Genomic DNA, 25,286 nt, shown 5'->3' with positions numbered 1-25,286 from the left:
CTGTGACATACTCAGATTGTCAATCACTTTCATTTGAGTCATCTTCTGAAAGTCTAAGTACAATGGTTGAGGAAGATCAAGATGAGAGAAGAGTGGGCAATCATAACAGGACCCTTAGGTATTACTTGCAATCTGTTAGAACTATATCACCCTCATGCATCATCCAATCTTTAAATGCAAACAACTTCAACTTTAAACCTGGCATGATCCCTCTAATACCTTATTTCCATGGAATGGAGACTGAGAACCCATACTTGCACATCAAAGAATTCGAGGAAGTGTGTTCCACATTCATGGATAGAACATGCACTGAAGAGGCGATTAGATTTAAGCTATTTCCATTCTCACTAAAGGACAAAGCCAAAACTTGGTTGAATTCCTTAAGGCCTAGATCCATAGGAACATGGCAGGAAATGCAAACTGAGATTTAAAAAAAATTCTTTCCTATGCACAGAACTAATGCATTAAAATGACAAATCATGAATTTTGTATAGAAAGAAACTGAAACTTTTTATCAATGTTGGGAGAGGTTCAAGGATTTGCGTAATGCCTACCCCCACCATGGGTATGAAAACTGGAGAATAATCAGGTTTTTTTTTTAAGGGTTTACAACTTAAAATGAGGCAATTTGTGGAGAAAATGTGCAATGGAGAATTTTTTTAACAAAGAACCAAAGAGGCTTTTGAGTACTTTGATTATCTATCTGAGAATGCTCAATCTTGGGACACTTCAAGTATATATGATAGAATTGAGCCTTTAAAAAACATCACTGGAGGGGGCAAGTATAATCTCAGGGGGAGGTTGATGATTTACATGCTAGGTTATCAATGATTTCTAGGAAACTAGAAACCATAGATGTGAATAAAACCAATGTGGTTCAAGCTGTCCAAAAAGTTCCAGAAAAATGTAATATTTGCGAAGATATAGGTAGGGGTGTAACCGCTCTGGTTCGGTTTTGGACAAAATCTAGGACCGTACCGGCGATTTTTCATTTTTCAAAACCGATTATGCCTCGGTTACCATCCTAAACCGATACATCCGGTTTTATCGGTTTCCGGTCTGGTTCGGTCCGGTTTTCTGGTTTTTTTTAAAATGTAAAAAGTATATAATAAAATGTTACTTCTTATGATAAAATATTATTAATAATTTAATATATATATTATGTTTAAAACATATGATCAATTAAATTTTCATTTTTAAGATTAAAATTTTATTTTATAAATTATAATAACATTATCTTATATATAATTAAATTAATAACATATGATCAAACAAATTACAAATGTTCATATTTAAGATTAACATTTTATGTTATAATTTATAATTTATAAATTATAATATGAAATTATTTCATATATGATATATTATTATATATTATATATAAAACTTATATATATAAATATTTTGTATAATATATAAAAATAATTTATATATATATTTTTTTCCAACTGGTCCGGTTCGGTTCAGTCCGGTTCTGGAAACTACGGAACTGAAACTAGACCGGTTCCAGCCTCTTTTCATAATACAGGAACCGGTTTCGGAGCAGACCGGTTCAAAACCAGACCAACCGGTCCGGTCCGGTCTGGTTTGGTTTGGTCAAGTCCAATTTTCCAGTTTAAATTTACACCCCTAGATAGGGCATCCAACTAGTGAATACCCTACAATTCCAGCATTTACAGAAGTCGTTTTAGACCAAACTAATTCTGTAAACATGGTGGCTAAACCTTATGCAGGTCCATCTTCAAATACTTACAATCCACAATGGAGGGAGGAGTGATCCAAATTTCAGTTGGAGAAATAAGCACCCAGCTCAACTGATGGGATCCAAGATGGGCCTAGTCTTAAAGATCATTTGCAACTTCCAGATGGGTCAAGAAGATCAAGGAGACAATGCAAGGATTGATGCAATCCACTTGGGACAAGTTTAGCAATAGCCCAACATTCAAGATGGGGCTTGAAGGATGAAGATCCAGTTTTAATTCTTTTGATCAGCTACGAAAGAGGGCAACGAAAAGACTTAAAGGTTTTGGGCTCTTGAAGGGTTTCAACTTATTTAATTCATTTAAAGAACTTATTTTATTAGTTTAGAATAATTGAGTTTATTATGAGAAACACTTAAGGGGGCCTATGCAAGGGCATGTTGGGAAAGTTATTATTTTATTGAACTAGTGTTAGGGTTACTGTAGCCGAGTTACTGTAGCACGGCACTATAGTCGAGGCATTGTTCATCCGGGGCACTTTTGGAAGATGGGGGTTTATTTTGGCTAGGGTTTTATTAGGTTTTGCTTTAAATATTCTATGTAGCCTCATTCTAATCAGATTATGAAGTTTATGAAATTTGATGAATTTATTCATTGTGAGTTGAGTTTATCTCCTCTTGTTATTAATTGAACTTTTGAACTTATCAAAGGTAAATCACAACCTTTGTGGCGTTCCTCCTTTGTAATCTGGGTTCTTGAGACAGGTTCTTCAACGGGTCTAGATTTTGATATAATCTAGGTTCTTGAAACAAGTTCTCATCGGGTCTAGGTTCTCCATCCATTCACTTGATTTTGGCTTTCTTGGGGTGTTTTCAAATTGACTGTAGGTTCAAGGGATTTCCTTTCTCGCGGGTTCATATCATCAACCCTCATCTCATGCACTTGTGCCTTACCAGTATGCATCTGCGCTAGTATGGCAAGGGCCATCCTAATATCCTGCACCAACAATCTTGGGACAGAGAAGGAACATTGAGTAAGCTGTCCACCAAATGGCAGTAAACCTCCAGCAATTCATACAAGGGCAAGCTACCATAAATAATCAAAATTCACAAGCTATCAATGATATTAGGGGGTCATTAACAAGGCTAACAACAACTTTGAGTGTGTAGGAGAAAGGGAAGTTCCTTGTACAACCACAACCAAACCCTCAATGCCAAATTCATCAAGTATCATAAATGGCTGATGAATCAAGTCTGAAACAAGTGAAAGCTGTCACAACCTTGAGGAGTGGTAAAACTCTGGAAAATCCCACTCTTGAACAAGGTACCACTGGTAAGGTTTCTAACCCACTTTGCATAGAAGCTGAAAAAGAATACTGCCCTACACCTGTACCTTTCCCCACAAGGTTGACTTCCTTACACAAGGATAAGAACCAGGCTGAAATCCTAGAGGTTTTTAAACAAGTAAAGATTAACATACCCTTGTTGGATGCTATTTAGCAAATTCCCACATATGCCAAATTTTTGAAGGACTTATGCACTATTAAAAGAAAATTAAATGTGAAAAAAAGGCATTATTGACTAAGCAGGTCAGTGCTAACCCAAGTATAGGGACCCAGGCTGACCCACTATTGCTTGCATAATTGGAAATTTGAAAATTGGCCATGCATTGCTAGATTTAGGGTCTAGTGTGAACCTGTTGCCTTATACTGTGTATGAGAAGCTTGGCCTAGGGGATCTGAAACCCACCTCAATCACACTACAATTAGCTGACAGATCCATAAAAATACCCAGGGGGTAGTGGAAGATGTTATAGTCGAAGTTGATAAGTTTTATTACCCAGTGAACTTTGTTGTTCTTGACATGCACCTTTCAATAAATTATATGTTTCAAGCACCTATAATTTTGGGAAGACCATTTCTTGCTACCTCAAATGCTCTATTAAATTGTAGAAATAGTGTTCTAAAATTAAGTTTTGGAAATATGACCTTGGAACTAAATATTTTCAACTTGTGCAGGCAATCCCAAGAAGTGGAAGAAGTACAAGAAGTAAACCTGTTAAAAAGCATTTTTTTAGAAACTTTTCTACCATCTTGCCAGTCTACTGATTCATTAATTGATTTAAAGGATGATTTTGATCCAATTGGTACATCTACTTAATTTTCCTCTATTTCATGTGTAGGGACTCAAGCTGAACCACAGTGGAAGCTCAAGTTTGAACAACTACCTCTAGTGATAGTAGCAGTAAGACCCTCATAGGAACAGATCCCAACATTGGATCTCAAGCCCCTGCCAGTAGAACTTAAGTATGCCTTCTTGGGACCTCATAGCACCTTACCAGTGGTCATCTCATCCTGTTTAACTAATAGACAAGAGGAGAAACTATTAGAGGTCCTAACAAAATATAAAAAGGCCATAGGCTGGACCTTGGCCAACATTAAGGGTATTGACCCTTTAATCTGCACACATAAAATCTACTTTGAGGAGGATACCAAGCCTTCTAGAGAAATTCAAAGAAGGCTTAATCCTTCAATGAAAGAGGTAGTGAAGAATGAGGTTCTTAAATTGTTGGATGTGGATATCATTTACCCCACATCTTTGATAGTAGGTGGGTTAGCCCCATGCAAGTGGTTCCAAAACAATCAGGGTTGGCAGTAATTAAAAATGAAGAAAATGAGTTAGTAGTACCCACATGGGTGACTATAGGATGGAGAATGTGTATTGACTATAGGAATTTTAATGCTTCCACTAGAAAAGACCATTTTCCCTTACCATTTCTCTACCAAGTCTTGGAAAAGGTTGCTAGCCATGCATTTTATTGTTTCTTAGAATGGATTCTCAGGCTATTATCAAATTGAAATAGCCCTGAGGACCAAGAAAAAACCACTTTTACCTGCCCATTTGGAACTTTTGCATTTAGAAGAATGCCTTTTGGGTTGTGTAATACCCCATCAACCTTTCAAAGATGCATGCTCAGTATATTCAGTGATTTAATTGAGAGTAGCTTGGAAGTCTTTATGAATGACTTCTCTATTCTTGGGAGCACTTTTGAGAAATGTTTGACTAACTTGAAAGTTGTTTTGGCCAGGTGTGAGGAGAAATACTTACTTCTCAATTGGGAAAAATGCCACTTTATGGCCCAGCAGGGTATAATATTGGGACATATAGTGTCCTCAAAGGGTATTGAAGTGGATAAATAAAAAATAGACCTGATCTATAGACTCCCATACCTAAAACTTTAAAGGACATTAGGTCATTCTTGGGGCGTCCTGGGTTTTATAGGAGGTTTATTCAAGGTTTTAGTTCAATTTCTAAACCTTTATGTAAACTTCTCATGCATGACACTATTTTTTATTGGACCACAGAACATCAAAGTGCATTTGATAAACTCAAAAACCTGCTCATCACAGCCCCTATCATGGAACCCCCTGACTGGTCTCTTCCCTTTGAAATAATGTGTGATGTGAGTGATTTTGCCATAGGGGCTGTGCTAGGCCAACATAGGAATAAACTTCCCTATACCATTTATTCTGCTAGCAAAATCTTGAATAGAGCCCACAAAAATTACTCCACCACAGAAAAAGAGCTGCTTGCAATTGTTTTTGCTTTGGATAAATTTAGAGTTTACATCATTGGATCACCTGTGATCATTTTCACTGACCATGCGGCTTTAAAATATTTGTTAGAAAAAAAAGTGATAGGAACCAAGGTGGGCCTACTCTTAAAAATCCTTTGCAAGTTCCAGATGGGCCAATTACAAGATCAAGGGCCAAGAAGATCAAGGAAGCAATGCAAGGATTGGTGCAATCCACTTGGGATGAAGCCAGCAAGAGCCCAACACTGAAGATGGGTCTGAAAGAAGAAGAACCAGCTTTGATCCACTTTATTCAAGCTGTGGAAGACATGACTTAGAGATACGGCCTATTGTTATTGGAGGCTTCTAATTTGGTTAAATGATTTATTTTATTAGTTTAGAATAAGTGGGCTTGAAGATGCTTGGCTCACATGTCTTATTTCTTTTGAACTTTTTTTTTGGGAAGGCCTTGTATTTTGGTCAAGGGCTTATTTGGAAAGTTACATTTTAGGAACTAGGGTTTCATCAATTTATTGTAGGGGTTACTGTAGCCGCGCTTACTGTAGCCGGTACTGTTCATCAAGGGTAATTTTGGGTAAAAGGGGCTTTATTTTGGCTAGGGTTTTGACTAGGTTTGGCTTTAAAAACTCTTTATAGCCTCATTTGAGAGTTAGACATTATTGAATTTTATTTGTGAGTTGGTTTTCTCCTCTTGTTCTTGATTGAACTCTTGAACTTATCAAAGGTAAATCACAACCTTTGTGGCGTTCCTCCTTTATAATCTGGGTTCTTGAGACGGGTTCTTCAACGAGTCTAGATTTTAATATAATTTAAGTTCTTGAAATGAGTTCTCGTCGGGTCTAGATTCTCCATCCTTGACCTTGATTTGATTGTGGATTCAAGGGAATTCATTCCCACGGGTTCATATAAAAAAGTTGCCAAAACAAGACTGATAAGATGAGTGTTGCTCTTGCATGAATTTAACATCACAATCAAGGACAAAAAAGGGGTAGAAAATGAGGTGGTTGACCACTTGTCTAGATTAACCTTCACAGATGCTAAACCTACCCTACCAATTTCTGAGTTTTTTTTTTTATGAACACATATTGGCAGTTGAACTTATTCCTTGGTATGTGTAAATTTTCTAGTGACAGGGAAAACACCCTCACAGTGGACTATGCAAGACGTAAAGAGATTCAAGACAGAGCTTAGGTATTTCTTTTATGATGAACCTTACTTATTTAAGTATTGTTCTGATCAAATAATTCATAATTGTGTCCCAAATGTTGATATACCATCTATTCTTACTGCTTGTCACACTGAGGCTTGTGGTGGGTACTTTTTTGCAAGAAAAATAGTTGCCAAAATCTTACAATCTAGATTGTATTGGCACCAAATGCTTAAAGATGCTTTTGATTTTTGGAAGAAGTGTGAACCATGCTAGAAATTAGGAGGGATAACTAGGAGAAACATGATGGCCCTGCATCCTGTTTTAGTGTAATAAATTTTTGACTGTTGGGGTTTGGATTTTATGGGACCCTTTCCCCACTCTTTGAGGCATATTTATATCTTGTTGGCAGTGGACTATGTGTCCAAGTGGGTAGAGGCCATACCATGCAAAAAGAAAGATCACCAAGTGATGCTTAAGTTCATAAAAGATAACATTGTGTCTAGATTTGGCCTGCCTAGAGCTATAATTAGTGACAATGAGACACATTCTTGCAATAAACCAATGGAATACCTTCTAAAAAAATATGGCATTCTTCACAAGGTGTCCACACCTTATCACCCACAAACAAATGACCAAGCTGAATTTGCAAATAGGGAGATCAAACACATCCTTGAAAAAACAGTGAACCCAACTAGGAAGGACTGGTCATTGAGGTTGTTTGATGCGGGCATATAGGACTGCCCACAAGACCATACTTGATATGTCTTCTTATAGATTAGTCTATGGTAAGGCATGCCACCTCCTTATGGAACTCGAACATAAGGCCTATTGGGCAGTTAAAAAATTCAATTTTGATATGGAAAAAGCTGGGTCTTTAAGATGGTTAGTTACAATTGTATGAATTGGAAGAATTGAAAAGAGATGCTTATGAAAATTCCAAGTTAACCAAAAGTGCATATGAAAGCATTACATGATAAAAGCATACTCAAGAAAACATTTGAACCAAATCAGCAAGTCTTGCTATACAACTCTAAGCTTCATCTGTTTCCTGGTAAGCTGAGATCTCATTAGACTGGGCTTTACTTAGTCAAAACAGTCTTCCACCATGATGCCATTGAAATCATGAACCCACAAAATGGAAATACCTTCAAAGTTAATGGCCAAAGACTTAAACCATTTTTGGGACACTTTTCATCAGAGACTTCCACTACAGGACCCCACTGATAATGCAGATTGCTAATAATGCTTTCAGTTGAATATTTTTTTTAATTAGCTTCAAGTTTTTTTTTTCTTTCGTTTCTTCTGCTCTCACTAATCTGCCTTGCAGGGTCTGTTTATTTTCATTTCCTTTAAGTTCAGTACTACCCAAATGTTTTAAAAGTTGCAGCTCAGGTACTATCTTTGAACTTTTATTTTCACATCTTACCTAAATCGGTACAAACATTGAGGACAATGTCCATTGTTAGTTTTGGAGGTGAAGGGTACTAAAGTACAAAAACATGCATGCTATTGGCATTGATTGAATTTGTTTTCAAAGATTTGAACATACTTTAGAAGTTTTAGTCTGAGAGGGAAGTGTTAGGATCATGAGCATATTGATACTTGAATAGTTTAAGAGTAGCTTTATTGAGAATTTCATATAATAAATTGACACTTGAGTAAAGGGAATAGTCAAAACTTTGCTGACTACCGAATTGCCACCTTTACAACTTAGGGCACCTAAGAAGCATTCTACCCTATTGGGATCACTTGATGTTACAGCTGACTGGGCTTTAATGAACCACATCTTAATAGTTTAGAAAGAAACAAAAATAACAGAGAGGCTAAAGTCTCCACCCAAGCAATCCTTACTAAAAAAAAAAAAGAAGAAGAAGAAGAAGAAAAAGGAGAAAAGGGACAAACCAGAGATCATTGGAAAAAAGAGTTGCTTTTGGAAAAAGGCTGTCTATCACCAGGGTTTAAAAAAAGAACATTTTAAAATGTGGTAGCATGAAAGCCAACAAACAGTAATGGTTTGCAATTAAAGTGAAGATAATTCTCTATAATGAACAGCTGTAATGTAGAAAGTGGCCTAATAGAAGATGACATGTAACTCTAGTAATCTAGTCACACACTGAGCACAGTTTGGGAAATGCATTTGTATTATCTGTTTCCTGTGAGCAAGTGATAGCGTATTATGTGAACTTTTGAGATAAGCTACTTTATGAACTGTGGAAGATAAAATAACCCATTGATGGGCACCAAAATAGACCTAGTCTTAAAGATCCTTTGCAAGTTCCAGATGAGTCAATTACATGGTCAATAGCCAAGAAAATCAAGGAGGCAATGCAAAGATTGATACAATCCACTTGGGATGAAGTTAGCAAGACTCCAATAGTAAAGTTGGACTTGAAAGATGAAGATCTTGTTTTGATTCATTTGAATAAGCTATGGAAGAGGGCAACAACATAACTTAAAGGCTTTGGGCCCTTGAAGAGTTTCAACTTGTTTAATTCATTTAAATAACTTATTTTATTAGTTTAGAATTATTGGGTTTAATTATGAGAAGGACTTAAGGGGGGGCCTATTCAAGAGCATGTTGGAAAATTTATTATTTTATTGAACTAGAGTTTTAAAAGTATTGTAGCCGAGTTACTGTAGTGCCGTACTGTAGCCGTGACACTGTTCATCCAGGGGCATTTTTGGAAGATGGGGATTTATTTTGGCTAGGGTTTGATTCAGTTTTGTTTTAAATACTCTTTGTTGTCTCATGTTAAGAAATTTATGAAATTTGATGAATTTAGTCATTGTGAGTTGAGTTTTACTCATTTTATTCTTAATTGAAATTTTGAACTTATCAAAGGTAAATCGTAACCTTTGTGGCGTTCCTCCTTGTAATCTAGGTTCATGAGACGGGTTCTTCAACGGGTCTAGATTTTAATATAATCTAGGTTCTTGAAACGAGTTCTCATCGGGTGTAGGTTCTCCATCTATTGACTTAATTTTGGCTTTCTTGGTGAGTTTTCAAATTGATTGTGGGTTCAAGGGATTCTATTCCTACGGGTTCACATTTGGTATTCAGAGCAAGGTTTTCAATCAGGTCTGATTCTGTCTTTTAATTATTGTATCTTTAATTTCGATTCTAGGGTTTCATTATTCTAGGGTTGCCAAAAACAAAAAAGAAATTGAAACAAAAAGTAGGCTACTTAAATTCTTAGGATTTTTTGGTTTGGCTGAAATTTGCATCTCCTAGGGTTTCAAAATTCTAGGGTTTCTTAGATCTCTAAGTTTGTCAATTGCTTGGAGTGTCGTTCCATTATTTCTCTTTTACTTCATTGTTAAGTCTTGTGTGCTTGAATTCAATTGCTTAATTTTCATAATTGAATATTGTTGTTTGTGATTCATTAGAGAAAAGAAAAGAAAAGAAAAGAAAATTCAAAAAAAAAAAAAAGAAAAAGAAAGAAATGGTAGCATATTCAAAGGTTGCTACATAGTTACAACAAAGAGAAAGAAATACATTTATTGATTGACCTTTATCATCAAAGTGGCTGAATACATCTTTTTAGTTGGTATCTTGGTTTACAATTACTCTTTCCCTCGTATAAATTCATTGAGTCTCGTGTCATTGTAATGTTCTTGTTTCTTGTTCTTTAACTAATTCTTAAAGAACACTATTTCTTAAAAAACTTGAGCGGGAAAACTTTTGAGTTAAAATGCAAGAGAGTGTGAGACTATTATCAGGAAAAAGCCAATTATGAGTAAAACACGAGTGAAGCGCTATTATTTGAGTGTAAACACGTAAGGGAGTGTGTGAGATTTTTCACTAATATTATTTTTGTGCAGCACATTACAATGTCTTATAGGAGTGACTCATCACCAAAGAGGATGACAGATAACTCATCCTTTATGTTGCAAGTCATGCAACAACAGTTTAAGCGGTTGAACTTGGTGTTGGGTAAAGTGAGGGATATGATGGATCATCAAGATGCAGAAATTAGAAATCTACAAGGCATGAGAGATAGAAGGCGACGTGAGTCTAGTATTGAAAATGGGTATGAGAAAGACGAGTATGGTGATTCTTTTGTTACTAGGTGTGCACTCAATACACAAATTAAGATGGATGATATAGAGCAGCAGAGCGAGAACATTTTTCATACTAGATGCCACATCAACCACAAGGTATGTAGTATGATCATTGATTTGAGGAGTTGTAGTATGCCACAACCATATTTGCATGTTAAGTACATTAGAAGTTTTATTTAAGCACATGTCTACTTGTAAGGTCTTATGACCGATTCTCCAGTTATTGTTGTTTTGTTACTATTGTGGAGTCCGATCTCTTAGGCTCAAGTCTTGGCTTAGCTTAAGTAGATTAGTGGTATGTTTAGTGGACTAGTGGTCTGTTATTGTCCAAAATTGTTAATCTAGTTGTTATTAAATATCCCTTAAGCAATGAAGAAGTTAAGCAAAAACTCTTGCATTTATTTTCTGACTTGGAGGTTGATCTTCTCGAATTGATCATATTTGTTTATCTTCATTTTCTGTGTTTGTTGCTTCTAAGGTTGAGACAGTTGATGAAATAAAAGACAATGATATTTTCGAAGTTGAATGTGCACTTTGTTTTGTTTTGTTTGTTTTGTTTGTTTTTTTCCCGAGTTATGGCATTGAAAGCCACATCAAAATTGTGTAATAACCATGCTTCGTTCTTTCTTATAAAAGAACTGTTTTGGGTTGTTACTACTTTTCCATTAGAGGTGCTAAGACTGTTCAAAAGATTTTAAAAATCATGCTGACCAACCAAGCGGAGAGCAAGTATTTAACTCAAAATGTACTGTATTAGGCCTCGTTTGGAAGTTGGATTAAACTGAGATCAAATCAGTTCAGTCTAATTTTAAGCTCACTCTAATTTTAAGCTGAGTCTAACATCCAAACACCAAACTCTCAAATCAGTAAATTCATCTCAACTCAAAATATCTTTACACGTGAGAACCGCAATTTTTTTTAAACTCAACACCTCTTTACACACGAGACCCGTAATATTTTTCAACTTCCTATAAATACATTTAGGTTCATCTTAACATCCAAACACAACTCAACTGATCTTAGGTAGGCCTCACAAAACTCATTTCACCATCTCAACTAAGCTCAACATCCAAACAGAACTTAATGTGGCTCATATACAACTTCATTTTGGACTCCCTCTTTTCATTTGCATTCTTTCTTTATAACAAAGAGGAAAAAAAAAAACACGGAAGCTTTATGTCCTGCGTATTTAACTCTTGTGGACGTAGACGATGGCATTGAATGTATAAATTCTTAGAGCATTAGTAGTGGCCTAACTAAAATTTGACCAAAATTTGATTAGGAAATTCACTTTTATAAATTTAACTACTTTTCAATAACCTCAAATAATAAACTCTTCAAATCTATCATTATTCTATTAAAATATTGATTTTGATCTTTTCATTTATTTTAATTTTAATTGTACTTGAATATTTATTCGTTATTAAAAATGTACACATTAATTTTTTAACGTTTATATTATTTCAACATATATGATTTTCTAGAAGCCTTTTTTTAACAACGGTTATATGCTTCCAACTGATATGTTTTTTAAATAGTCATATTCTTCCAATGGTCATATCTTTCTAACATATATTTTTTTTTCAGCCTTATTTTTTTCAACGTCTATATTTTTAACAGCTATATTTCTTCAACATATATATTTCTCTAACGGTTATATTTCTCTAACGGTTGTATTCTTTCACTATAAAACATTACATTTGCTCAACAATTTTATTCACTTCAACAATTTGAGTTAGTCTATGCAAACATTCACATACAATAAAGCCAAATGCCAAATGTCAAATGCCAAATGCTGTTAGCCTTAGAAGATTCAAGTGTATATTGTATGTACTCACAAAGAAGACCTGATGACTATATAGCTATTAAGGCCTCGTTTGTTTTGGGAAAACTTCTCATCTCATCTCATCTCATCTCATCTAATCATTACAACTTTCCCAACTTCCAATACAAAATAAAATAAACAATTCAACTTTTTCAAATCCCAAAATAAAAATAATATTAAAAAATATACTCTAACAATATTTTATTCAACTTTTTAACTTTAATCTCATCTCATCTCATCTCATCTCCGAAAACAAACTAGGCTTTAAATGTACTGACACAAAGTAAAATCTAGTTACCAAAAAAATATTATTTCGGGACTTCTGAGGTAACCATAATAAACCAAAGTAAAAAAATATTGTTTTAGGAAGCACTACAGACACGGTAAAAAACATAACATTTGCTCACAAACTACATGTTGTTCTGTTACAGAGTGGTGCATCGCCTCCTCCATATTTGTTTTCAGACATAAATCCACTTGATCAGGGTCAACAGAAGGTGGTTGAACAAAATGATCTAGTGAATGCAAAAAATGTAGACAATGAAGTTCAATGTGAACCTGGTAAGTTTTTGTCAAACTTGGAGTAGTCCCTTGAACCCAATACAGGCAGAAAGAGTAATTTTTGATGCCCAAAATAAGATTTGGCCAGTGAAAATAAATTTGGTTAAAAACGTTGTAGATATATTGAGTCTGCTGTAGTTAATTTTTATGCAACCTCACTAAATTTTGGAGTTAGGTTGATTCTACTACTAGTGCTCTTATCTCATTTATTTTCTATTACTTTCCTTTGTCTTCTCAGGTCTACAATTTCTCACCTTGGGTTAAAAAAATCTCATATGTACACATCGTATGGACACCAGATCGTTTTAACAAATCATTAATTAAATAATAAATTTGCGTTGGTCCCAATTTTCATCCTCGTATCATTTGCATGTCGTAAACTAGTCATTGTTATGGTAAATCCCGTGGTATGCACATAAAGAAAAAAAAATAAAAAAATAAAAAAAATCCCGTGGTATGCCGTAGTATGGTTACTCTTACCGAAAATTAGAATGGGACACATGTTATATTTATACATAGTCAGCTATTAAAAAGATGAAATATATATATATATATATATATATATATATATATATATAAAATTACCGAGCCCAATCAGCACAAGGCATTATAAAAAATAAAAAAAACACAATTAAAAAATGGGCGGCTACCCATTTCAACAATCAAGCTTGGATACACAGTTCAGATGAGATGAGATGAGATATTTTAAATAGTAGCTAGTGAAATTATTGAGTTAAGAAGAGATAAAATAGTTTGTAAGAAAAAATGTGTATTTAAATAGTGATATTAAATGAGATAGTTTTTAATTTTTGGGATTTAAAAAATGTTTGGATCCCACTGTTTTATAGAGTACCCAAATTGTGTACTGTTCACGTCAGTTTTGGCACTGTTCACACACTGTTCATGTCAGTTTTCACTGTTTTATATTGTTTATTTATTGATCATTTTAGTTGATATTTTCAAAATTTAAGAGATGAAATATTGTGTTTGGATAACCAAAACTATTGTACGGTAGAACTCCAGATAAGATGTGTCCATCTGTTTTGGCTAACCAAACCAGGCCTAAATCTTGGTTGTCCAAGTAGGTGGCCCTCGCAAGATGGGCCAGTGCATGGTGGCCACCCCTTGGGTGGACCAATCTGCACTGGGTGACTACCCTTTTTTAAGCGTATATTTTTTTAACTTTAAATATTTATTATAATTACGCTTTCTGATTGTGCATTTTTTAATTTTTAAAAGTTGGCTGTGTATAATCATGACACATTCCTTTTCTCATTGGTTATAACGCATCAATCAGTATTTTCATCATTAATTAACAGAATTCTAATGGAGGGATTGATTTGAAATATCTAGGAATAGGCAAAAACTTTGGTCAATATTCTCTCTGATTTTGATTTTGACTCTGATGGAGTCAAAAATTTAGAATTTAGAATCAGAGTCGGAGTTAGAATCGAAGTTCGGACATGGACAAGACGATTGGGGTATAAATTTTTAAATCCCATATATGCATTCTAGCCCCAATGGCCATAATCCACAAGACTGAATTCTCTCTCTCTCTCTCTCTCTCTAAGAAAATCTTTAAAACGATGTCATTTTTCTCTTCATATATATTCATCCTTTTCTTTTCACTAACCCAACCCCTCATTTCGTTCTACTTATTCTCTTCTTCCTCTTCTTTCTTATTCTTCTACTAATTGTCTGAGTCTCACCGTTTCTGTCTTCAATGACACCCTCGACAACAACTTCATTTCAACAAAGCCTAAGAGATGAGATCAAGGGAAAGCCTTGATCAAGAGAAATGATTTTTTTTTTTCCCATTTAGACAGTAGCTTCGTTTTCTCTCTTTTGCGAAGCTTCCTTTTCGATTCGTCCCTTGATGTTGTTAATGCTAGGAAAGTCTTTTCAATCATTCCCTTGATTTCATCTTTGATACGAAAATATCCAATAATTTTTTTATGCTGTTTATTTTTCAATTCGTCCCTTGTTGTTTGGAATCTTTGGATATTGGGAAAGTGGTAAGAAAATTGAAAAAAAAAAGCCTAGCTTTGAGTTGGACTCCGACGCTCTGACTTTGACTCCGGCAACTTCGATTGGAGTCGGAATCCGCTTTGATTCTCCGTTGGAGTTGGAGTTCAATTTGGCCTCCGACTTTGGTCGTTGGAGTCAGATGTCGGAATTGGGCATTTCGCCCACCCCTAGAAATATCACCTTAGAAAGATGCTAGAACATGACATGGTATAAAGAGAAGGTTTACACCTTTTAATTACCAAACAACACGTCACCATTTCAAGAAAATTAAAATGAAACTGGCAATAGGTAATTCACCTCAATCCTTTCTCTCTCTCTCAAGCCAAACGTTTTTGCGCTCTCTCTCTCTCTCTCCTCAAGCGACACCCCTTTGAAGCCATCGCAACCCAAAACTCATAGGACACTTGGGTAGCAGTGGCAAACTGTCTAGTTGCAATCAAGCTAGAGATGCGTGGTTGTTCAACGATTGTTCAAGACAGAGGAATTTTGAATTCACGTCTCCAACCCCAGTGCAATATCTAAGGCAGTTGAATTGCGAGGAGCCACAATTGAGGAGAATTGGTCGACGGGTGTGTAAGGAGACAACGATTTAACAAAGACCCTACACACTCAAGTACTTTGTACAATATAATTGAGACTGGGAAGCCAAGCAATTTGTCCTGCGTTGCTGGTGGAAAGGGACCCTTTGGCCTTTGTTGTGTGGTATAGGCTATCATTTGGAGACTATCTTCATCTTAGAACACAAGTTCGCATTTGTGAATATTCAATCAAAGCTACTTTTTTCAAAAAATTAAACTACTTTCACTGGCCTTCAAGCAGGGGTGGGCATTTCCTCTCAGAGTCTACCTAAGAGCTTCAGGCTGCAATGGCTGGTAGAAAGCAATGGCTGGTAGAAAGACTAGGGTGTGCAGCCTGAGGAGAGAGAGAGAGAGGGAGATAGAGTGGATTACATATGGCCGGTTTCATTATAATTTTCTTGGGATGGTGATGTTTTATACCCTCCTCTTTACATCACATCCAATTTGAAGTTATTCTCTATCATTTTATATAAAAATGCAATTAATAATTCTAAAACAAATAGGGTAAGTTCTATTTTCTTGAAACCACACGCACATAAAACCGTCATTGGAGGGTGTGATAGAGCCACCGAAGAAATGTACACATATTTTGTACCCATTTATTTTTATTTAATGGTTAAGGAAGTATTTTTTTTAATAATTTTGTGATTTTTTTTTATTTTTTAAAAATATTTAAAGGAGTTTAAAAATTGGTTAAAGAAAAATGAGAGAAAAAAGAAAAAACAATTTACACCATTCGGTACCCATTCGGATTTTCTGTGGGAGCAGCAGTACTCATATCCTTAGTAGCTCAAGTGGTAAGAATTTTGGTCTTGGGAAAATTCTCTCCAATATTCGGATCTTGAGTACAAAAAATTTCTAAAAATCCGCATCCCATTAGTGAAAAGCTATTTAAAAATGGTACGTCATCTGTTTACGTAAATTTTGGCAATGATCATTGATATTGGTGAAAATAGACCTCAGAATAAAAAATAAATAAATGTCATTTATGAAACATCAAGTTCTAAAATCAAACTCATCCCAGTGCATATGGAAAGGAGAAATGTAATCAAGTTTCTTCCCAAGACAGCATCTATTGCGTTAATAAATATGCCATTCAGCTGATGGCATAAACTTTTATAAAGAAGAGATATCAGTGGCTGTGTGATTGCATTTCTCTAAGGCATGCTTAACTCATTTACTGGCATGGCAAAGACACCATAGGACATATTTCAAAAACATATCTCATGAGAGTGCAAATAAAAAATTATATTTGCAAGCCAAGCTGGTGTGGACACATCCTCTACACTGTTGAGGATAAAATGAATCCCCAACAGTGTAGAAAATGTGTCCTTCAAATGTCGAAAAATTTGAGAAGCAAATACCATCAAAACCATTGGCTACTAATTTCTACTTGAGAGAATATTAGAGTGACTTGACAGTGCAAAAATGAGCGAAATCAAAAGTCAAATGGAAATTTTTAAGTACAGAGACAAAAACAAACTAATTCTTTGGAATGTTCTTCCCTACAATCTTTGCTGGAGCTAACCTCAAAAGATTTCCTGGCTTACCTGGGACAGCACCTTTAATCATGACAACATTAAGATCATTGTCAATTTTGACAATCTTAAGCTTTCTGATCTTTCTATTGGTTCCTCCCATCCTACCAGGCATCTTCTTTCCCTTGTATACGCGACCTGGTGTTGTCCCAGCACCAATGGATCCAAGAGCTCTATGACTCTTGGAACCATGGGTCATTTGACCCCTTTTAAAGTTGTGCCGCTTGATTCCGCCTGGGGGAAAATTAAACAAAAGAATTCAACTTGAGTCGAACCGCATGATAATTAGACTATATGGCACAGTCAATATCTATAATACGAGCGCGACATTGGACACTAGAAACTTAACATAAAGACAAATTGAAGCTGGAGAATATTTTATTTAACAGTGCTGAGAAATATTCAAGATCTAATGCTTAACTCCATAAAAACATTATTACAGCGCTCACTCAAAGCTCCTTGTGACACTTATAAATAAACATCAATATGCTTTTTATGATGATAAAATACATGATACTTCTATAATGAATCACACTCTTTCACAGCAGTATGTACTCATGAATGTATCTGCTAATATATGTTGAATAATAAGAGGATAGGAGACATGATATATTGTGAAAGGCTGGCAAGAGCTACGATTTTAGGTACAACCTCTTTTTGTGATTCCAATCATTGAAACTTTTGGGCTAGAGTAAATGGAACAGAGGGTCTTGAAACAACAGTTTGGAAGCCAAAGTTCTCAATGTCAACATCTTTGTGAGATTAAAGTGCAACTTTGGACAAATATATTGAGTCCAAGCTTTAAATAGGTTACAGGTAACTAGATGCTTCCAGAAATTGTTTCTTATTTGAAATTTGGCATGCTTAGATCTCCTATGAACATTATCATTTCAGACCTAACAAAAACAAAAAAGAAAGTATAAATGAGAACCTAGAGGCATAACTGTAAGTTCCATCCAGTGATAATTTGTTTGGCTCAGTCCTTTCAAGAACCGAAAATGCAACAGGGAGACCAAAAGCCTTGTGTGTTAAACTGGTTTTTTATTTTAAAAAGGAGAAGAAGAAACCAACACTTTTTGTGTTCCAATAAGTTTCATACCTTCTCAGAAGCGGCAAGAGACAGAAGATACAGGCTTTGAATTTTACTTCCATCACATTTCCCAACAAAGAGAAAATGTATATTGCCATGAAGAGGGGGAAGACACAATCATAAAATGAAACATAACTAATATACAGTATGGTATGAGCAAAACTTTCAAATACAATGAAAGCTAATAGGCAATTGAAGTGAACATCGGCAAAGATCTGATGTTGCTCCACTATCTTTTCTCAAGCAATCTCAATAGGGGAGAAAACAAACCACATCTTGAATAAGCCATTAGCTACACTACCTGTTTAGACATGATCCATGCTTATCCTAAACAGGCAAAACAACAATGCCCACAAAGCTCTAGTCGCGTCACAATGCAAGTGATGGTAAATGGTTTCCTTGTTCCTTTTGAACAAACAAGACCAATTCATCATTTTGACACTCTTTCTCAGATAATCCATAGTTAGGATCTTCTCTAACACTGTTGTCCATGAAGAGAAACACAAAATGCCTTTCTAGGGGAGAGGGCCTCCGGTGGGGTGCTTGGTATTATAAAAAGTTTGAGCCTTGAACTTCCCACTTTTGGAGCAGGTCCACTAGATTTTGTCCTCCCCGCCTCATCCAAAGAGTTGAAAAACATAGAAATTAGGTCCATGCTCCAATCATGTACTGATCTAACAAAATGATATTCCATTGTTGAGTATTGTTAAAATTTTAAGTAATTTACCACTAAAATTTCCAAACAATTAAAAATGATGAATAACTCTGCCAATGCTACCTTCATTGGTTGATTGTAGCACCACACATCATGCCAAAGTGTGATTCTCGTTATACATGAAGTGGCGTACATTGATTCAACGAGATATACTTTGCCTGCATTAAGATTTGAATTTATCGTCTACTCACCTTCTCTAGGTCCAATTTGCATAGGACACCTTCGATTTTTGATCAATTCTATTTGACTAGGTCTAAAATATGTCTTTCCTTGATGAATGCATTCTGAGTTCTAGATATAATTTTTTCAAACACTGATCTCATCTTGCTGCCTAGAACTTAAGAAATAATCTTCCATACACCATTCAATATATGGATAGATATGTTTCGATAGTAGACTTAAATCAGAAGATCTAGGTTGCTTTGCAGGTTTGCATTGTGAGGTGGCAAGGGCGTCATGGGATGATATTTTTAGTAGATCTGGCATTACTTGGGTGATGCCTTCAGGGGTGGTGGATCTGTTTTTTTTTTTTTTTTCCTTTTTAATAAGAAAATTTATTGATCCTCACAATTAAGCATAGCCCAAGTACACAGGTGATATACAAGAGAGAAATATCTAATCATAGCCTACGAACAAAAAAAGAAGCATACAAGTCATTAAAATTAAACCCCCTCTAATACAATAGCCTTAGCCAAAGTAACAAAGATTGGAAAATTAAGTCCCTAATCCCCCCCAATGAGCGTTCTCTATTTTCAAAACATCTTCCATTCCTCTTAGCTAGCTGGAATGGTCTTCACGGTTATTCTCAGGTGGCTGCGGTTTGGAGGATGATTCCTTTGTGCCTTATGTGGTGTATCTAGCTGGAAATGAACGATTGTTGCTTTGAAGATAGAGAGTGCACTTTGGATGAACTTCGAAATCTTTTTGTGCGCACCTTTTTTCTTTGGATTTCTGCCATTGTGGTTAATGGAACTAGTGTTCATGATTTTCTTGTATCATTTTCAGGTTCCTAGAAAGCATTTATGTGTTTTCTTTTGTATACTCCCTATGTACATGGCCAAAACCTATTTCATTTGTACAGATAGAGTTTTTTACTTATCAAAAAAAGAGTTGGACATGGAGAAAGATCACATCAACTGGAATTTCTTGCTTTACATGCGAGCAAGGATTAGTTTTGGGGGAAATGGCGTTCTTAAATAGCATTTTGTATTTCCGTACTCTGTTTTTCTATCTTGATGAATGGCCCACCAGTGTGATTCTTCAATACTTCTCAAAGTTTGAGGCAGGGTGATCCACCATCTCCACTACTCTTTGACATTATCATGGAAGCTCTCTTGGCAAAATGATATCAAGTTCTGTGAATGGCTGTCTTTTTTCTGGTTTCTCAATCTCTCACATCTTCTATTTGCAGATGATACCCTTATCTTTTCTAGATCAAATCAACAATAAATTCAAGCCTTAAGCCACTTCTTTTATGCTTTGAGGCTATCAAAAACTGTAGCACTTGGCTAATCTGTTGGGATGCAAGGAATCTTCCCTGCCTATGAAATACCTTGGCCTTCCATTGGGTGCCTCATTCAAGACAAAGGCTATTTGGGATGGGATAATTGAAAGGATGGAGCGCAATTTGGCTAGTTGGAAGAAGATTTACTTGTCCAAAGGGGAAAGAATTACCTTGATCAAAAGCACCCTGTCCAAATTGCCCACATATTTTTTGTTCTTAATCCCACTTCCTACTAAGGTGGCTCAATATGGTTAGAGAAGCTACAACATGATTTCTTATGGAGTGGGATGGCCGATGAGTTTAAATTTCATCTAGTAAATTGGGCAAAGGTATGTGCTATGATGTTTGGAGGGTTGGGAGTTCAGAACTTGTTGGTGTTAATCAGACCATATTGGGAAAATGGTTGTGGTGATATCAACAAGAAAAGGATTCTCTATGGAAGGTTGTAATAGATTCGAAACCTGGAGGGACTTGGGGCGGTTGGTATTTGAATGAAGTACGTGGATCTCATGGAGTGTGGTTGTGGAAGCATATAAGATGCTAGGATACTTTCTCAAGACACACTTGATTAGAGGTGGGGGGGATGGCTCTTGCATAAAGTTTTGGCATGATCTATACTATAGAAGCATGGTCCTTAAAGAAACTATTCCAGTAGTGTACGAGATTGCACAGGTGAAAGATGCCTCTATAGCAGACCTTATGGAAGTCTCCAGTGGCTTCTTGCAATGGGATGCTAGTTTTTCCATAGTAGCAAAACACTGAGAAGTGGAGGCCGTTGCAAAGTTTTTCAACTTACTATATTCCTCAAGATTGACATTGGGAGGAGTAGACAAGATCCTTTGGAGTCCCTAAAAAGAAAAGGCAAATACCTAGTTAGATCATATTATCAAGCTGTCACTAGTCAAGATACTAATCCATTTCCTTGCAGGAATATTAGGACGACTAAGGCACCATGAAAGCAGCTTTCTTTGGCCAATGGCTTGTGGGCTGACTGGCATCTACCCTGGTCCTTAGGGACCATGGGACTATAAACTGGAGGGTTCAATCCTCCCTACTGGGGCTCTGATGCCTCTAATAAATTGCCAAGCAAAAATAAATAAATAAATAAGGAAAGTAGCTTCCTCTGTTTGGAGGTCACTATGGAAGATTCTCATTACAGATAATCAAAGGAAATGGCAGATCATTGTGATGGATTGATGCTCTATGTGCAAGAGGAGTGGAGAAACCGTGGATAAAATGTTATTACATTGTGAGGTAGCTAAAATCCTATGGAATGATTTCTTTATTAGAATGGGTCTAGCATGGGTCATACCAAGTAGATTGTGGACTCCTTAGCAAATTGGAGGGGTCTATATGGTAATCCACAAGTAGCAGCAATATGGAAGATGGATCCCGCATGTTTATAGTTTTCTTTCTCAACACTTTGTTCCTCCGGGCATTTGAGATAGATTTGAATGTGCATGAGTTTCTTGTATCAAATGTAAATCTTAGTTAGATGTTTCTCTTTTATACGTCCTGGACTCCTGTGTACTTGTGCTATATGCATATTGTTCTATTAATGGAATGAAAGTCCTTAATTTCTACAACCCTGACTTTCTTTGAGAGAGTGCAAGATAAGTAGCTTTAAGGCTCCTTTCAAATTTACCACAAGCATAGAAATCGTTGAAGTACATCTACTTTGTTAGCACTTAACATCCCAGAAAATCCGAAAAAATGGCATAGAGAATCCAGAGACTTATCACTGATCAACCCCTTCAGCACCTCCAATTACTAAATCTCCACAAACTCTCTTCAGTCTTTCCATCCCCTTAGCCTCCTCATCATCAATAGAATCAAAGGTAAGGTCATCCAATTTAGGCGGCAAACTGAATTTTTCATAAGAAAGATGGTTGTAAAACAGCAAAACATGACTTCTATCTCTGTGAGATCTAACCGACACAATCATAGGCTATGAGTTTGACAAACCGCAGCTTCCCCTATATTGAAATCCATAGGGTCCACCATTGGCTCAAATTTTCTCACAGTAACCAAAGCGTAATTCACATAAGATTGAAAAAAAGGAAGGAAAATGGGAGAAAATACAGTCATATAACCCGAATATAGAACAAAGTGGGAAGAGAGAAAGAGAGAGAACCTTGGAATCCCTTGCCAATGGTAGTGCCGGACACATCAACAAAATCACCCTCCTTAAAAATCTCATCAAACACAAGCCGCTGGTTGGGTTCAAAGCCATCCACGGACAGCAAGCGAAACTCCTGAAGGTGGCGCATAGGAATAGCGCCCGCCTTCTGTAAATGACCCATCTCCGGCTTGGTGAGCTTCCGGTCCCTGACCCTGCGGTACCCCACCTGGACGGCATTGTAGCCGTCGGTGGCCTCGGTCTTGAGCTGGGTGACGATGTTTCCTTCTTTAAATCCAACGACGGTGACCGGGACGACCTTTCCATCGGGCTGGAAGTAACTCATCATGCCCAGCTTGGTACCCATGACCCCAACGCCTGCCTCGTAGCTCATTCTGACCACCATAGCCTTCCCATTCCCGCCGGGAGGTTTAAAACTCTGGGACTGGTGCACTCGAAAGAGGGTAAGTGGGTTGTTGTTGTTACTGAAAAAAGAACACTTGATAGAAGAAAATGGATGATGGTTAGAACTGTGGGCAATTGGAACCGTTGCCCTGCACATCGATACCGATAGGCTTGACATCTCTCGTTCTTTCGGAAGGGGCGAATCACCGCTCTCTTATCTCTCTCTACCTTCAGTCCCTTCTTATCCTTGGCAAGATTGCAGCATTCTGCTTGCTTACTGCTGCTTTAGTCCCACCTTCGGTGGGCCCTTTTTGAGTTTCCTATTGGGCTTTTCCTCGTTTGCTACATATTTTATGCATTCATGATAAACCCGAACGAGGCTACCTTCTTACTTTGTTTCGGCCCGGCCAAACTCATATAATCATTTTTTCCACTTTTTTAAAATTGATTTAATTTAAATAAAAAGCCTAGTTATAAACAACTTGAAATTTATATAGTTTCTTAATATTTATAATAAATTATATTTATTACAAAATTACTTGAAAAAATAATATTAATAATATACAATTATTCTATCGAGATTAATTCAGCAGAAATGTCGGAGTTAATTCATTTTTTTGAGATTTAGATTTTCTTCAATTTAGATATTTAGAATGAGAGAATTAGACACATAAAATGAAATCCACGGCAAACTCTCGCTTCTAGCATGATATGGCACCTAACCAGCGCTCAACCACGCCATATGAAATTTGACCCATTTGTCTCTCACGCACACACATTTACCCTCAGAATTTATAATGTGTAAAGCTCTTCTTAATTCAACTTAAGTGAGACTCTTATCACCTATACAATGGCAAGCCCATTCGAAGCAACTTTGGATATATTTATGCAAACCCAACTAGTCATAATTGTTGTCTATAAGATGGATTCCTTTAAAAAAATATATTGAAGATGGATTTGAATTTATAGCATATTCACCACATTAATGGACTTGTCCTTTTTTATAAAATTAGAAGATGTAATGCATCTGGAACTTTGATTCAAAGAGTTTCACAGGTGTTTCAAGCCTTTTCTTTGTTGTCTGCAAATTTTGCCTGTCTCTGTCTCTTTGTGTGGTATATGATTTCTTACTTTTCTTTTATTTCATGTACAACTTGATATTTTATGGTGAAATGTTGAGTAATTGCGGAAAAAAAATGTCGAAAATAAGTCCTTATTGCGACGATTTTTGAGTTTCGCTACTTTATCACAAAAGTGAATAAACAATGCCAACCAATATGCAGCGACTTAAATAACGACGAAAAATTCAAATGCGGCGATTTTAAGGATTTTTTGCGATGAAATTGGGCATTGAAAAAAGCCAATTTTTCTTGTAATGTAACACTAATAATGGATTATTGTTCTTTGTTACTTTTATGCAATCTATTTTCTAGCCTTTTGACTTTACCGAGAGAGGGGATCTGTGGCAACTAAAATAGACTTTTCCCTTTTTTGACCTAGAGAAGGAGAGCATTCAACAAATAATGGATGCCTTGAGGCTCAAGTTCAGGGTCGTTTCCACAACACCAGGCATGAAATTGGATTATAAAGGATACCCTAAAATGGCACAGGATCCTAAGGAGATTGAGTTTTGATTTGTTTCTCTCTTCTTATGAAATTTAAGCTTGTGTAAATATACTAAATAATGATATCAATTCAACTTTCATCGAGAAAGAAGCAGGCATTGATATATATCTAGTTTGCAATCTCTATATCTTGTTTGAACTCTTAACCATTGGCTTCATCTATCAGCTTTACTAGGCTCGATATATAGGAGCTCAATGCCTGATATCAATCGCTTGTCAAAATAATTAGCCCAATACTTTAACATAAATGGAAGAGAGTCATACATGAAACCAACAAAATGAACAAATGAAAAAAATATAAGTTTTCATTCATATAGTCAATTATTTTGTTTGCTTAGAAACTTTGCACTAAATTAAAACTAAGAAGATACAAGCTAAGGGGTGAGGATTGTGGTCTAACTTGCGGATTAAGAAGTTGCATGCGGTTTGATAGAATATATATAGAAAACTGTTTGTTTGTGGCCAGTTACTTCCTGTGAAAATGATTATTTCCTGTTAAAATGAGTTTGCTTTCGTCCTCAATCGTAATTCTCGTCACAAATAATCTACCTCAAATACTCTTTTATATTGTAGTTATATTCACTTGTTCTGGCTGTCTCAAGTTAGAGGAAATATGAATCCAATAAATTTATAGATAAAGGCCTTGTGGTGGTGGGGGAGAAGGGGAGGTGAAAAATGGAAAGAGGCCAAGCTGATCAGATATTTGGACAGGGATTGAGAAGGTTGGAGGTTTAGATATAACTTCACTCCAATTTGTTTTTTGTAGTTGTTTTAATTCATCGAGGCACACTC

General features: G+C 36.0%; 1 protein-coding gene and 1 non-coding gene across 2 annotated transcripts; both read right to left on the bottom strand.

Moving 5' to 3' along the window:
- Positions 1–460: 460 nt before the first annotated feature.
- LOC118344123 lies at positions 461–568 on the bottom strand. The gene has a single exon (XR_004797888.1). It is a non-coding gene; the product is annotated as a small nucleolar RNA R71 (small nucleolar RNA).
- A 16,291-nt stretch (positions 569–16,859) lies between these two features.
- LOC109021071 (50S ribosomal protein L3, chloroplastic) lies at positions 16,860–23,133 on the bottom strand. The gene is made up of 2 exons (XM_019003615.2): positions 22,480–23,133; positions 16,860–17,270 (listed from the first exon to the last, which is right to left on the bottom strand). Exons 1-2 carry the CDS (start codon positions 23,045–23,047, stop codon positions 16,981–16,983), a joined length of 858 nt encoding a protein of 285 aa, XP_018859160.2. The 5' UTR covers positions 23,048–23,133; the 3' UTR covers positions 16,860–16,980.
- Between the last annotated feature and the right edge of the window lie 2,153 nt (positions 23,134–25,286).

This window comes from Juglans regia, chromosome 12 (genome assembly GCF_001411555.2).
Source record: "Juglans regia cultivar Chandler chromosome 12, Walnut 2.0, whole genome shotgun sequence".
In the NCBI taxonomy this organism is placed as follows: domain Eukaryota; kingdom Viridiplantae; phylum Streptophyta; class Magnoliopsida; order Fagales; family Juglandaceae; genus Juglans; species Juglans regia.
The sequence above is the reverse complement of the archived record's forward strand: the minus strand, read 5'-3'. Positions and strand labels throughout refer to the sequence as shown.